Source organism: Phalaenopsis equestris, unplaced genomic scaffold (assembly GCF_001263595.1).
Source record: "Phalaenopsis equestris unplaced genomic scaffold, ASM126359v1 Scaffold000054, whole genome shotgun sequence".
Taxonomy (NCBI): domain Eukaryota; kingdom Viridiplantae; phylum Streptophyta; class Magnoliopsida; order Asparagales; family Orchidaceae; genus Phalaenopsis; species Phalaenopsis equestris.
Window position 1 is genome coordinate 3254887 of NW_018164496.1, and position 17129 is coordinate 3272015.

Here is a 17129-nt window from a genome sequence, read left to right on the forward strand (position 1 = left end):
GTGCAAGTGCAAGGTGCAGGTGCAAGGTGCAGGTGGAAGGTGCAAGGTGCAGGTGCAAGGTACAGGTGTGATATATGACACACAATATGTAACAATGCAAGACACACATATACAAACAATGAGGTGCAAATGACCACACATGATAGTGAGCCACGCTCGTACTAATGACCTCACCTAGGAAACCTAAGGTTTAGACCCTTGGAAATGCGGCATCGCCGCCTCTTGTTTTGGTCAGGAAATGTGGGGAGTTTCTCCCTGGATCTCCGAGGGGAAAACTCTCCACGACGTCGCGAAATGTACTAGCTACAAAGCTTTTACTCTCGCTTTACCAAGTCCGACCTCCCAACTTCTCTAAGTAAAGCTGGGGAACCCAAAACAAGGGGAGTGAGGGACTCCGACCCATCGGGACTTGTGCTAAGGCTCACAACAAAGGGGAGACACTCGGCTTTACGGAGGGTGTTTGGTTACGCACAGGAAGTCCTAACCTAAAGGTTAGCTCTAGGAAATCGACGATCCATCACGCAGGCACGTCGTCGCGCCGACCCATGCCGGCGCACGCACCCCATGTGGGCGATCGAACCCACACGCCTAGACACCACTAAACCTAGGGCTAGCTAGGAGTTTAGGGGATCTCACCACCGCGAAGGTTGTAGGCGCGTTCTCTTTATTTGCTCCAAGCCGTTGACGTCCAGTTCGTGCTCCAGTGCATCCCACAATGAATCATGCAACGAGGAGAATAGGAGATAGGAATCAGTGAGATATGCAAAACAACCACAAAAAATAATAATTTTGGCATATAAAAAGAAATATAATCAAAATACACCTTCGCGAGGGAAGTTGCTCGATGACGGCGAAAGAGGGGAATCCTCGAGGTAAAAGACGCACGCGCTTCCTCGAACAACGACAACGCTCACTGTTCGGCGACGTCGAAGTGCTCAAGTGAAGTATCCGGCCGCCGGGAAGGTAAAATGGCGAGGAGGTGGAAGAGTTAGCCGAGAAAAAGAAGAAGAAGGAGAAGACAGAGGAAAAAAATAATAAAAATAAAATAAAATAAAAAAAAACAAAATAAGATAAGATAACTTAAAGTTTAAATAAGCCTTTCTTAAAATAGAAAATTGCTTTTAAAATCAATTTCTCCATGGCAACAGTGCCAAAAAGTTGATCCCTAGATACTGCTAATTTGTAAAGTACAACAATAATTCAAATTATATTTCACTTATATTTCCTTACTTTACAAAAAAACCAAAAACTTGATCCTATAGAAAAATAAGAATTTAACTTTTAATTTATATATATTGGGATACTACGCAAGTATACGTATCATTATCAAGTAATATAGGACTTTTTGATTAAGCCCTGAATATCGAACCCATAGGGAGAATATACAATATGCACTATTGAACAACAAACTTTCTATTTTTGATAAAAAAGATACTTATCTAAACTAAAGATGATTTTTGCAGTAGTGAAAATTTAAATCATTTAGTATTTTCAATATTTTGATAGAACGATAATAATTTAAAAAGATAATTAGAGTTTTTGTAGACGAAAAACACTAAATATGAAAATATCTTTTTTCTTGTTATGAATCAGTAATAAGTAAAGAAATTCTGCTGTGGAAGTATTAAAATTGGCTGGTTTTGTTTTGGAGAGAGAGAGAGAGAGGGGTTTTAAAAAAAAACCATTTTAAAAACATGTATAATAATATTATTATTATAGTATAATAATAATTATTATTCAATTAACATCTCCTCGCACATTTTTGCCGAACACGTCATCGCGACAAAATGAACATCTCTTCTAGGTAAAATTGACGTTCTGGACGCACCAGTGTGGTCAATTTCGTTATCCAGAGTCATTCGAACCATTTTTTTTAGCAATTTGGTCCAAAATAATAATTTTTGCATTTTTAGCCCCCCGCGAAGCCGAAGCAAAATAGATGTCCTCCTTAAGTAATATCGACGTCCCTGACACATGACATAAAAAAAAATGATGCCAACAACAACATTTTGGGTTGGGAAAAATAATGACCACCATTAATTTTTTGATTTCGAGATTTTTAAAGCAATCATATTGCCACTGGACACCAAATTGTCAAAACTTCACAAATTCGGTGTTGGGAGCCTAGACACCAGTTTGGAGCACCAACTTTCTGAGTTTTCCATCTTGAATAACATAAATAAATCGTGTTTAGACAACAAGATGCCAGTGTGGGCATCGAGTTTCCTCTTCGGGTGCCTCAATGCTTAATTGCGGCTCCGACTTTCCCTCTTCTCGGTTCTTCACACGTTTCTTGGTTCGAGCGCGCCTCCATGCTTGGGTCGAGCACCTCCTTTCCCTTCTCCTGGTTTCCATGATCGAAGGCATGGGTAGCGACTCAACGCCTGGGTTGAGTGTCAATGTTATGCCTAACATAGTGCCGGTCTATTCTGGACCAGCTAGAAAGCATATATCCGGCCCACAGGCTGGTCGGTCTAAGTCACATGAAGAAGCGGGATGAGCAGGGTGGGCCACAAAAGGATCTGAGCTGGTAAGATGCACAACAAAATCAAATCATAAGAGGGTGGGGTCCACCAGGGCCTTAATAACATGTTCAAGAAGGAGAAATTAGAGGAGTTCGGAGGAAAAGTTGGGAATAAAGTTTTTGAAATGTTGGGAGGGGATTCTATTAAGAGGGATAACTTAAGGTTTGCTTAGGGGGAATGTATTTTTTGTTGTGGCTGCTGTTTTATTTCTTCTTGTGGTGTTTCTAGCGTTGTCTAAGGTGTGGGAGAGTCGATTTACATCTCGAACAATAGATCAACCTTGCATCTTGATTATTTCATTTGAATTTTGTAAGATCAGCCCTTGTTTGTGTTCCTTTCACTTATCTATTGCCGTTCTTCATGATTTGTTCGCTGATTTTGGTGCCGAGACGTATCAAATTGGTATCAGAGCTTTGATCTTGGTGGGATGAAAGAAAATGGACGTGCTAGAAGGAGAGGGGGGCAAATTAGATCGGGAATGGAAGAGATGTTCGCCAATATGGAGGACGAGTTTTCTTTGAAAGCTAGATAGAGGATGAATTTGAGAGCATAGGAGAAATGAGGGAGATGATGAAAATGCTCATGGAGATGCAAGCTAAGGTCGTGTCGATCACTCTAGTTGCAAATCTTAACCAAGGGTCGATCAGGTAATTCTTGACTAGGTAAAAAGGGAAGGAGATCGAGCGAGAAGACAATGAAGAAGACCTCATCTACCAACACGAGTGTCCCACCAGCAACTAAATTACCCACTTAACATTAGAACTTTAATATATAACAACTTCAACAAAAAATTTCAAAATAAACATCAGTTCACATATATCTTTTTATTAATAATTTTTCTTGATTGAATATGTGGAAAATGGAAGACAACTTATCTAGCATCCAAACTTCATATTTTCCTTAGCTCAAAGATATTCCCAATGGTATAATTATTTAGAAAAATTAATAGTGCTCATTTTCTTTTCCAGAAAATGCTTCTCTAGATTGAAGATGATGCAAGAGAAATAAATTTACTTATCCAACATAAAAATTTTAATACATAACATAACTTCAAAATTTTTTTTCAAATTAATACATAGCATAAAATTTTGAAGATATTCCCAATGGTATAATTATTTAGAAAAATTAATAGTGCTCATTTTCTTTTCCAGAAAATGCTTCTCTAGATTGAAGATGATGCCCAAGAGAAATAAATTTACTTATCCAACATCTAAACTTTAATAAATAACATAACTTCAAAAAATTTTTTCAAACTAAAGAATAGTGCAAAAATATCTTTCCATGCATAACTTTTCCTGATTGAACAGCAGGAAAGTGACATGTAATAACTTATCTAGCATTTAAATCTTATGTTTGCATCGGTTCAAAGTCATTTTCAATGAATTATTTTTTTAGAAATCTAATTGTGCTCATTATTCTTTCCATAAATTTCTTCTCTAGATTGAAGAAGAGACGAGCAACCAAATTATTCATCTAACATTAATACTTTATTATATAACACAACTTCAACAAGAAATTTGAACATTTATAGCAGTGCACATATATCTTTCCATGAATAACTTTTCTTGATTGAACATGATGAAAATGAAATATGATAACTTATCTAGCATCTAGACCTAATGTTTGCATTAGCTTAAAGACATTTCCAATTGTGTAATTATTCAAAAAAGCCAACAGTGCTCATATTTTTTTTTTCAGAAAATGCTTTTCCAGTTTGATGATGATGCAATAAATAACAGTGCTTTTCTTAGAAAAAGTATTCAAAATAGGTGGATGAGTTATTTTGATAAGCTTTTTAGCGAAGTTTCTGAAAATACGATCGACTTTAGTGATCTTAATATCTTTAATAATAATAAAATGTTTCATTTTTACCGTCGCATTAGTAATAAAGAAGTTGAGGAGGCTTTAAAGAAAACCAAGGGTGGAAAGTCTGTAGGACATGATGATTTCCCAATTGCCAATTGAAGTATGAGTTTTTGCTCAAGTAAAATGTATTAAAAATGAAAATTAAAAAGTGTTTTTCTTAGAAAAAGATATTCAACATAGATTGGTGAGTAAATTTTATAAACTTTTTTATGATGTTTTTAAAAATATGATCGATCTCAGTGATCTTAATATCGTTAATAATAATATAATGTTTCATATTTTAAGTTGGCGTGTCATAAGTTAAGACGTATTACAAAGATTTCTCATAATCAATGTGGATTTATGCCGGGCAGGTCTACTATGGAAACTATACATTTATTGAGAGGTTTGATGGAGAAGTTCAAATATAACAAGGATAATCTACATTTGATTTTTATTAATTTAGAAAAAGCTTACGGTAAGGTTCCTAGAGATATCCTTTGGAGAGTTCTTGAGAAGAAATGTGTTGATATGACCTATATTCAAGTCATTAAAGATATGTATACTAGAGTTGTTACTTGTGTTCGAACTGAAGGCGGATTGACCAAATATTTTCCTATTTCTGTTGGATCGATCGTCTTTAAGCCTATATCTTTTTGCTTTAGCTATGGATGGTCTTACTGGACATTTACTGGATGATGTTCCTTGGTGTATGCTTTTTGCCGATGATATCCTTCTCTTGGATAAGACGAGAGAAAAATGACAGGAAAACCTCAAATTATGGAGGTCTAGATTGGAGTCTAAAGACCTTCATTTGAGTAGAACTAAAACTGAATACAACTAAAACTGAATACATGGTGAATACATGGAATGTAATTTTAGTACGAGTAGCTCTAGTGAAAGTGTAAATTTGGGTGATCAAATTATTAAAAAGATGTGAAAGATTTTGATATCTTGGGTCTGTTGTTCAAAGCGATGGTGATATAGATGGGGATGTTAATATTAGAATTCAATTTGGTTGGTTGAAGTGAAGGAATGCTTCGGGTCTTTTATATGATAGAAAAATACCGTTTGGACTGAAAGGAAAATTTTATAAGACGGTGGTGAGACCTACAATGCTCTAAGGCGTTGAATGTTGGCCTTTAAAAGAGAAACATAATACTAAGTTAGATGAGAATGATTAGGTGGATTAGTGGCTTTACACTTAGAGACAAAATGCGAAATGAATATATCCGTGATAGGGTTGCTGTAGCTCCTGTGATGGACAAAATTAGAGAAAGTCGTCTTAGATGGTTTGGTCACATTAAGCGTCGACCATTTAATGATCCGATTAGGAGAGTAGATGTTTTAGATTCGACTTATGTTAAGAAAGGCAAAGACATAACTAGGAAAACTTGGGCTTGTTGTATAAAAAAAAGATCTTAATTTATTAGAACTAAATAAAAATATGACACTAAATAAGACGCAATGGAGAAAAATGATTCATGTAGCTGACCCCACGTAGTGAGATTAAGGCTTTGTTGTTGTTGTTGTATATATATTTCCATGAATAACTTGTTCTGATTGAACATGAGGAAAGTGAAAGGTAATAACTTATCTAATATCTAAACGTCGTGTTTGTATTAGCTCAAAGACATTCCCAACGGTTTAATTTTTTTAAAAAAATCAGATGTGCTCATAATTCTTTCCAAAAATTGTTTCTCTAGATTGAAGAGGAGGAAGGGAAACCAAATTACTCATCTAACATTGGAACTTTAATATACTACATAGCTTCAACAAAATTTTATTAGTTTAATATATAACATTATAAAATGCAATTATTGTAATGAAACTTATCTAACTAACCTAATAGTTGAACTTTCATATTTCCATCAAATCAATGTAATTTTTCAGGAAAGGAGAGAGGTCAAAATGAAAATATTTCTATCTCACATGAGCCAGTAGTGGCAAAATTGAAGCAGAGGCAATGCAATGCAATTACTATAATTCAACTAATCTAACTTATCAACTTGTTGATCTTTCATGATTTCCATTGGGTTAATGCAATTTGTCAGACAAACAGAGAGAACAAAAGGGGAAAATGATAAAACGGAAAACATCAAACTATCAACAAGTAAACCGAGAGGATGATAAAACAAGAACCATCATACTATAAAAAAATGGTTAAACGAAAAACCTTCAAACCATCACCTTAGAGAACAAATGAGATGAAGAGTTACATACAAAGATAGGCAGTAGGTCGACAACACCAAGAACAGATGGAGGGGAGAAGGGGACCGCGTTTCTACCTTAAAAGACAGAAGGTAGGACCGAGAATGTGAATGGTATGAGTGGTATTTGTGGGGACAAAGGGATGAATTTTGGATATTGAAGAGGGGCAGTAACAACTTTTTAAAGTCGAAACGTAGCTCAAACCGCGAAACATAGCCTTCTGTCGACGTTTTGGCTTTCGCTGATTCGCGACCGAATGCTGTGAAAACTCACATGATAAGCGGGCTCCCAGACACTGTTTGACATTTTGGGGACGAGAAGTGGCATAAGCTGTGCCTCAAAGGCACCCTTAATGATGGTATAAATAGAAATATTAATGATACTCCCAACATCTATAAACCTCTCATTCTAAATGAAATAGTTTAAAACCGCCATCCCGTGTTACCTCTCTCACATTGTTCAAAAAGAGAAATTTAATAGAAATAAGGTAATGTCACACCTTCAACTTGGCGTTCATAGGAGAGGCAGGAAAATTGTCTAATTTCTAATGTAAGAGCAACAACAATTAATCAAAAAGATAATAATTTGAATCAAATTTTCTTTTGAAGGGCATGAAACAAGGAATATTCATCTTGGGGAATATTGAGGAGGACAAGTAGAGAATTAATTTTGGCAGAATTAAAATTAACTAGTTTCCCCTAGCAAAAACTTCTTCATCCTTATGTTCTCTAGTATTGGCATAGATTTCTCTTATCAATGGAATCACCATTATCTCAATCTGATAATAGAATCTCTCATTTCTTACTAAAAATCAAACCTTCTACCCCACCCCCAGGTTGAAGAAATCTTCTCTATGGAATGAATTTCTTTGAAACCAAAAGATCATTGTATCGTGTCGTTGCATCGATACCAACATAGTTTTTTGCATCCAATGTGGTTTGTTTCTTTCCTCTGGTTTTTTGGGCCATGAGATACCAAATATATGAAAGAAAAGGTGAAAATGACGAGAGAATGCGATAAATGCAAGGGAAATACCAATAAATCTCACTTGTTGGCCTAAGAAAACCCTAGGTGATCCTATCTTCCCCTCCCTCCCCTGTTCTTTTCCCTTTCCCTTCTCTTTTTCGATCTTTGGTTGGGTGCCAGGTGTCCAAGGTGTAGTGCCTAGGCACTCGTTTGGATTCGTAAATTAGGTAAGGCACGCAAGGAGCGCTATAGTGCTAGTACCTGAGAAAGTGTTGTGTTTCTAGTTTAAGTGCCATAACATTTAGCACCTGGAGGAAGCACCATGCTTGAATGCGGCGGTGCTCAGTTCAAACTTTTTAAGGTCAATGTTTTTCATAAGTTATTTCAAGCATACCACCAAAGCAACATCATACTAACGAATATTAAAGTAAATCAAGCATACATAATAACAACATTAAACTAAAGCAAACTAGCAATCAAATAAGCAGTTAAACACTTAAACCATAAGATAATGCTTGGATTGCTTTTTAAGTAGTGTTTAGTTTAGTGTTCTTAAACAGACTGTTGAATCACACCAAAATGTTTTCTTCAAGATCAAATGGTCTTATTCATAAAAAAAATATCAATCTTCCAATTTTCTTGATTCCCCGATGATTTTCCTATATTATTTATTTGTGAACTCATTTTATCTTTTCTTTTATATATATTTAATTTCTCACTCTCATGCAATTTTTCATGCAATTTTTCTATCAGTTATTTAAAACGCACTGTATGAGGAATGATATGAGTAGGAATATGATTATAAATTTGAAAGATGAATTTTTGATTGTGTGCTATAATTGTTAATTCGCCTTTTTGCAATTTAATAATTGCCCTATCAGTTTCAAGAAATGGTATGTCAGTTTCAATAAATGGTCTTCCTAGTATAATTAGAATCTCAACATCTTTTTCCATATCCAATAAAATACAATCATCTGAGAAGATGAATTTATCAATCATGACTAGGAGATCTTATATAATCCCCCTAGGATAATTCAAAGATTGGTCATAGTGGTAGGTTGAACCTTTCCTAGTTCCAATCTCTTAAATATAGAAAAATGCTTTAAATTGATACTCACCCTTAAATCACACAATGCCTTCCCAAAGAACCTCTCTCCTATAGTGCATGAAATGTGAAACTACTTGGATCCATAAGTTTTTTGTGATATTATTCTTTGAATTATAACACCGCACTCTTCGCTAGGAGCTACAGTTTCAAATTCTTATAGCTTACATTTTTTAATTAATTTGTCTTTCAAGTATTTAACATTGCAAGGCATATGTTCAAGAGTTTAAGAAAATAAAATGTTAATGATAAACTTCTTAAGATTTATGAGAACTTAAAAAATTGTTGATGCAATTTTTGTTTAATTAGTTTCTTAGGAAAAAGTGATAGTGGTCTCTCAAGTTCTTTCCTAGAAGTTGAATGTGTTTTTCCCAAGGCTTGTGAATGCTTTTCAATTTCTCTTAGGCTCAGGCTCTTCTTTTATTCTAGGATCTTCCCTAAGTATCTCCACTAACTCCTTTCCACTTATGACATTATATTGTTCATCTTTTTGGTCTTCAAGATTCTCTTTAGTGTTGATTGATAACATTATGTTGGATCTCTGATTTAATGAGTTAGCTAATTGCTTATATTTTGTCTTTATATTCTTTATGGCTGCAACTTGGCTCAGTATTTGATTTTTCATTGGCAACACTTTTTTTCAATGATAATCTTTTCTTTTTTAAGTGAATGTATGCGGATAGGTGGTGTCAAGCTGTTATTTCTTTGATTATTCCAATTGCTCAAGGTATTAGGTTGGTTACTATCCCAAGGCCAATTTTCTACATTTTGTTTTTTATTCCAATTGAAATTTGGGTGATATCTTCATCTTGAGTTATAGGTATTAGAATAGGGGTTGTTGGGTCTGTTGTTTATTGCATTCAGAGACTCTACAGCACTAGGATTAAATTAATGACCATAGGCATTATGTTTGATTGTTAGTCATCATGGTGTAGAATTTGAACTTAAATTGTGTAGCTCCCTTGATATAGAGAGTACTTATATAGTCAAAATTATTAACATATCAATATTACCGATACTCATTACTCTCTTGGGGTTAAATCTCTCAGAAAGTCATTGTAATTTATTGGTAATCATCTTTTTTATATGTGTATATGCCTTAAAAGTTTTGGACATCAAAGACCCCCAATTACAACACCTATAATAGACCTTAAAGATCCTACCAATTTGTTAAAATAAATTCTAGATAATTAACCAATCAGGTAGGGTATGGTGTAGACACTTCCTAAGCAACTCCTCAAACCTCTAGCAGGCTTCGTAAATGGACACATTATTTAACTGGGTGAAGGAGATTGTCATTCCTAAATTTGATAGTCTTGAAAGGCAGAAGATAATTTGCTAGGAATTTATGAGCTAGCTCAGTAAGTGGTGATAGACCCTGGTGCTAAAGAAGTTAATCATATCTTTGCCTTGTTGCTTAAGGAAAAAAGAAATAAAGTCTAACAACGTGATATAAAGTTATACCCAAAGGTCGCACAGAATTTTAGAAAGCTAGCTAAAGTGGAAATTTTTGAATTCGGTGAGTGATCCACCAAATTGATTGTTTTGGACTATCTAGATTATAACAAGATTAAGTTCGAAGGTATTGGCTTTTGCGACAGTGTTATTGACACTTTGTTGAATCTCTTCGATCGACTGGTTGACATTATTCTTAACTGTTCTAAGGTGAATAGTTTTTTCCCGAGTTCGCCATTGCTCCTAACTTCTTTTCAAGTTTTCTGAATTTTTTTATTTTTTTTAAACTATTTTAATTATAGAGTCGTGTACGACACTAGTTCAACATGTGCAATTCTATACTTACAACTTAGGACTAACTAGCAACCCTAAACTAAGAAATAACAAAAATGACATCAACATTATTTACTGAAAACACAATTAAACAAGTATATATATGCAGAAAATAAAAACAAAAAATCACAAAGCTCAATTTTTTTTGGATTTTTATAACATAGGAAATAACAAAAGAAAAAAAAGTAAAAAAATAAAAAATACTACATATTTCAAATCTAAACTTCAAAAGTTCAACTAAAATCCTGATAAATTGGAATTTTAATGTCGTTCTCTGGCAATGGAGATGAAAACTTGATGCTACATTGCAGTGAAGTAGGCGTTAGCCATGTAAGTGTATGTTTCGATCAAGTATTATACCGATTTTTTTAGTTCGTGTATCAATCCCACATAAAACTTGTTAATTTTCAAAAAGGTGAAAGTTCTAGTCTACTTATCCTAGATCTAGCTTGAAGAGTCAAAATTTTTGTGAATTTTAATATTTCTAAAATTCTAATTTTGCAAAAATAAAATCCTGAAGAATGAGTGTAGGGTTTTCTATTGAGTGAGAGAATCTCCCTTGATTGGTATCTAAGTGACCTAGAGTTATTCAAGTGAATCAAATGTTGTTGATAATCAACAACAGTTCTACTTCTTAGTGTCTTCCAAAGTCATAGTAAGTCTTGGGATTTCATATTACAATTTTGTTTGCTAAACCATGCAAAAACAACAAAAAATTGTGTTTTCCTATTTGATTGCACTATTATAGCTGCAATAATTCTGTTCTCATAGTACAGTATATGTTAACTTAATTGTCTAACTTGTCTTCTTCCATTGTCCCAGTTCACAATAGGTTTTAACATTCAAAATGGCCAATTTGGAAGTAAATGAAGCTTGCAACGTTAACATATTCCAAAAGATTTTAGCAATCACATGACATGTATAATTCTATGTTACTTAGATTATAAATACAAGGGAAAGAATCTAGTTCCTAAGCATGTCAGATGAACAAACTAGAATTTCGATTAAAATTAAGAAAAGTCAAATTTGCACGAGTAAGAACAATTAAACCCAATAAATTCTTGCTCACTTCATAAGGATTCACCTTTATAATGTATCTCCACTAGATAACACTATCACACTCTTACAATGATTTAATACACTCACTAATCTCTTCTTAAGACTCTTAACACACTCTCTCACAATGTTCTGGGTTCGGAAAAATAACCAAGGGCACCAATAATTCTTCGATTCCAAGGTTTTTAAACTAATCGTATTGCTACATGGAGCCGTCTAAACTTCCCAACGTTGGTGCTTGGCGCCTAGGCACCAGTTTGGAACACTAATTTTTCAAGCTTTTGGTCTTGTATTGCATAAAGGGATTGTGTTCAGGCTCTTAGGGGCCAGTGTAATTGTTGAGTTTCTGGTTTGTGTACCTAGTTGCGGCGTTGATTTTCGCTCTTCTCGATTCTTCATGTGTCTTCTGGTTGAAGGGCTTCAATGACTGGGTTGAGTGCCTTCTTTTCCTTCTCTAGGTTTTCCTGGTCAAAGGAAGGCATGGGCAGTGCCTACTTTTTTGGTTCTTGGTTTTCCTAGTCGAATGGGAGCTTCTTCTAGCGCCTGAAAATGACTTGGGATAAATTTGCTCGAAATGCTCCCCTTTGCTAAGTTGTAACTTGCAAAAACATAGAAAAACACCCAGGAAAAGCATTGAAGGATACATATAACCAAGAAAACTTAAGAAATGACACAAAAATTTTTTTCTACATGTCATTATGCCATCTTTATCTGCAATTGGCCATGTGCTTACTTATTTTTAAATGACCTTTTTGCCCTACTTTTGGTTAATAAAATATTTTGCGATAAATTTCTTTCTTTTAAAATAAAATTATTTAGGGTTTTCGTTGCAAAATTTGGTTGAGTAAAGTATTATAAATGTAAATGATTTTGATTTTTTCGTGTTTATTTGAAAGTAAATCAAATACAAAACATGCGTTTATGCGGTTTGGAATACCTATTTTTGATAAATTTGGAATTCCAGCTAAAATCAACGACTGCCTATGACATCTTTTTGGTTCGTGGCTGCAGCTTGTGGTCTTTGCCAGCATTACTGCCATCTCTTTCTTGTTTTCTCCCTCCCTCGGCCATCACAAGTGTTGCCTTGTCACCACTGCCAACCCCATGATCATTTTGTGCTGCTACTTGTTGTCTTTCAATTCAATGGAATAGTATCATAGTAGCATAAGAAGTAATTCAATTCATATGACATGCATCCTACAAAATAAATCATGCATTTCTAACATGCATACATTTTAAAAACATCCAACCAAATGGCTCAATAATATTTGTGATTTGATTCTAATCTATTAACATAACAATGTGTGTTCATAATAAAAAGCCAGAATGCATAGGAAAATATCTAAGGTAATTCTTTTGGTGGAACCCTTATGAATCAAAGTAGGTATCTCAATAATTTTTTCTTTCAGCAGGCGACTACTTCTCCTTGGTTATGCCTCGTTATTGCTGTGAACTACTGTTTTCTGCTCAAGGTTTGCTGTAAACTGCAAACATTGATCTTTCTCCTCTGCTTACCATACAACTTCTTGTTTTGGCTTCTTGCTGGTCTCAGATAGTTACAGGAAAACAGTAAGCAGCTGTCGTAGCAGGTGCAGGAAGCAGCTGCAGCTGAACAACAGTGCACTGTGGCATTTTGAGCACTCCCGTGGCTGCTGGAGGCAGTGGGTGAAAGAGACCAGCTGTTGTTTACTTGTCTAGGATGAGCTAGTGGCTTTGGCATTTGGGAGAGAGAGAAGGGATAGATTTGAATTGAGTTTAACTGCAGAAATTTGGCCTAACTATAGGCAGTTATAACAGGTTTTTGTCTTTATCAACCCTAAATAAATTTCACAAAAGAGGGAATCATATCTACAAATAAGATAATATTTAAATTAAAAAAATTAATTATATAATATTTATCCTAATCCAAAATTTAAAATTCAACTTTAAATTTTGTACAAAACAAATTCAACCCTCTTTGTCCCATTATAATGTTGATTTTGATCCAATGAACCAATCCTACTTCATGCTGCCCAACCTTAATCAGCATGGCTCCAATTAATGATCTATCCTTCACCTGTACTATTCACGTTCTGTACTTGATCTAATCTATGTGATTTATGACCGACGTCACCAGTCTATCAGGTAATTGGGTGTTCCCTATTCAGATCTTTTGATCATTTTATGATTTGATATCTAATATGAGGTAGGCGTTTTCTTTTAGACTACTTGTGAAATGAATGGAATTGACCTTTCCTCTCATAATCTAATCTTCAGGTCAATTTTGACATGATTGCTAGCTGGGAAGGCTAATCAGTTTGGCATTTATGTTTCTGGTTAAAATACATACTTGTGGTGGGCGTTCTGAAGGGTTAAATCCAACTTATTATGTCTTGGTTTGAAATAATGTAAAAATTTTTATTAAATAATATCGTTTTTTGGGTGACTAGAAGGTTTAGTTGATGAATTAGAGCAGAAGTGATTACATAGGACAGTTGTTGATGAAAATCATTTTGCATGCACCTTTTCTTTGTTTTTATTTTTTTTATTTGGTGCATACATTTTTACTTGCTCGCTAGGTTCATCTATTTATGTTTTTTTACTTTTTGCTTTTTTATTTTATTGGGATGCTATTTTCTTTGCAATATATTGTTATCATGTTTTAGTTGTTTTTTCTGTATTAATTTCTTTTCTAAACATTTGCAGCTATGCATCTTGCTAGGGGAAATCATGAAAGCAAGAACATGAACAAGATATATGGTTTTGAGGGAGAAGTCAAGTCTAAACTAGGTGAAGCATTTGTTGAGCTTTTTGCGGAAGTGTTCTGTTGTTTACCTTTGGCTCATGTGATAAACGACAAGGTGTTTGTTGTTCATGGTGGCCTATTCAGTGTTGATGGCGTGAAGCTTTCTGATATACGTTCAATTGATCGCTTTTGTGAGCCTCCCGAAGAAGGTTACATTTTTCCAAAACTTATATGCTATTTGGACTAATTTCTGTCGACATTTTTATTGTTGACAAATGTATAATTCTATTGAAGATTGCTATTGAAATTTAAGATGAGGCTAGTAGCAGATTATACAGATTGGTAATAAGAATTGTGGAGTGAGGAGATATAAAATATTATTCAATAAATGAAATGCTTATTTAACAGTGTCAAACATTGAATACTTCTCTGACTTGTAATGATTACTGAAAAGCTTGAAATTTTGCAGACTATAGTGAGCAAAACACATTCTACAACTTCTAAATGATTAAGTTTGGAACCAAGGAAGATGGAATTGATTTATATAGAATAGCTAAATAAATTGATAAGAGTTTAAAAACTTCAGTTGTGTTTGATTATTCAGAATGAAGATAATATGGCTTTAGTTAAAGATAAACTAAAGATATATTAATTTGCTATTTTGGGAAGTTACCATATTGGAGTTTTAAGGAATAAACTACTTTGGTAGATCATAATGAATAAAATAATGAGGCATCTTATAGATTGATCCTTAAAATTGTAGTGTTGGCTTTAAAGAAAATGGCTGAACTTAAAATTTTAGGTTTAGATGAATTACTTATCGAGATTTTTTGAATTATGTGGTATATTGTAGTGTTTTGATTAATGAATATTTTAGTGAGTTTTTGAAGATTAAGGATCTTTTTGAAGCAACTGCAATTGTTTGAAGTAGCTATGAAGCCGCTTCCGTGGAAGTTATTGCTGATGAAGCATTATGTCTGTTTGGAGTGCTCATCTAATAAATTGTTGTGCTGTAGCTGTCTTTGAGAAAAAAAATTATGATGCTTTTATGCATATGTGCTAGCTGTGTAAGTTAGCTGTTTCATCATGAATTCAAATAAAACTCCAAAAACTCATCCATAAGTTTATAAAAAGTCAAAAGTCTAACAAATTATATCAAAAGTTACACATCATTTAATAATGAGTAACACCAAATTTAAAATTGTAGTAACAAGTAATGCTATCATTATGTTACTTTTGGTGTCCATATGATCTAGTATTCGTTAGAATTTTCTCTCCAAAATTATTCTCCACGTCACTATCTGAGTAGACTCCTCATAGTTATCAACCCATCTAAAAATACTGGAATCATCTACTTATTTCTGAGAATACATACTTTAGTACACCTCTCTCAACTTGTATTACAAAATAAATAGTTCAAATAAAAACACATGGGCACAATATAAATTTCAACATAGCTCAAACCACGAACACCAATTGTGAACCAAAACACAACAACCACCGAAGAAAACCCAGTATCGACCATAATCAAGTGGGAAATTATGTATAACAGAAGTAGAAAATCAGTAAAAAAAGCAAGTTGACAAGCAAAAAAAAAAAAGAAATAATTACAAAAGATCATATAAGACATCAAAACCCGTTCAAATCACGTAATATAAGTGTTAAGAGAGAGACATATATGTAGTAAATATTAAAAAAAAAGGTGATAACTAAAAAAACAAGATAACTGTAGCAAATATTACATAATAGTTCAATTACAATTTTTTGCCAAAAAAATATAAATTGTTCGAAATTATGCTACACATTATGATTCTCATAGATATAACATAGATAATGAACTATTAGCTCTGGAACCATATCCATAAAAATCTTCCTTTTATTATATCTGAGTACTTTTGTAAACTGTAAATAAAGTGGAATTTCTTCAAACACTTTTGTGAGTTGGTCCAGCACAATGTTAGCCTTAGAAAGGGATGGTAGTGCATGAGGCATACTTGAAGCAGATGTCATTGTTATACATGCGTTAACTAACTCTTCAATCTAAGTTCTTAGAAATCCAACACTTGCTTTCTTTTTTCCACCCTTAGATGAACTATATTTTGAATAACTTAGTACGATCATCTATCCCATGCAACGATTCCTCAATAAGATAAGTTGGAGCTCTTTCTGGGGTCAGAATTGTAATGACCATGTGTAGGTTCGTGAGGCTCTTGGTGTGGAGCTATGCATAAGCTCTAGTTGCAACTCCAAGACTAAACATCCAATCCAACTTCTCTTATAGTTTGGGATCTGTGTCGCAATATTTAAATTTTTTGACATTTGACATAACCTGCAGTTTATTAAACATAGATTTGAACTTTTAAGAACACATGCATACTTACTGAATAATATGATCGAACTGTGTAAAATTTAGCTTACATGTAACTTCTTTCTCTCCGCCATTCATCTGATGTATCAATGATCTCTATAAAATTCTAATCAAAATGACTTAAGAACAATAAGGGACGAAAATAAACCCAAAGATGGCAACCCAAACAACTTTGACAAGCTAAACAACTCAGAACAATGTTCAAAATAGCTTTACCCAAGCTGGGGGGAATTGGATGCGATACAACAGTGAAGACGAAGGAGAAGATGAAGGGAAATAATCTCGTAACCGAGACAAGAAGAAAAAACCCTAGAGGCTCGAAGGGCAAAAGGAGGCGCTAATAAGGAGGTCACCAAATATTGTTCCATAGGCCCACATTTCCGAAAAACAATAAAAATTCAAGCACACCAAACACTCATAATGGTGCTGTTCGAACTAGACCGCAGCTTGGAAGTTACACCAAATGGGGCCTAAGAATAATGAAATGATTGGAGAATATATATATATATAGATATATATATATATATATATATATATATA

General features: G+C 34.0%; 1 protein-coding gene across 2 annotated transcripts in view; it reads left to right on the plus strand.

The window, feature by feature from the left end:
• LOC110019231 (serine/threonine-protein phosphatase 5) overlaps positions 1–17129 on the plus strand; it is a 56064-nt gene that overhangs the window by 23529 nt on the left and 15406 nt on the right. For both annotated transcript variants that reach the window (XM_020716817.1, XM_020716818.1), the window contains exon 9: positions 14182–14430. In XM_020716817.1, the coding sequence (XP_020572476.1) occupies positions 14182–14430 (249 nt within the window). The remainder of the gene's footprint in view (positions 1–14181; positions 14431–17129) is intronic.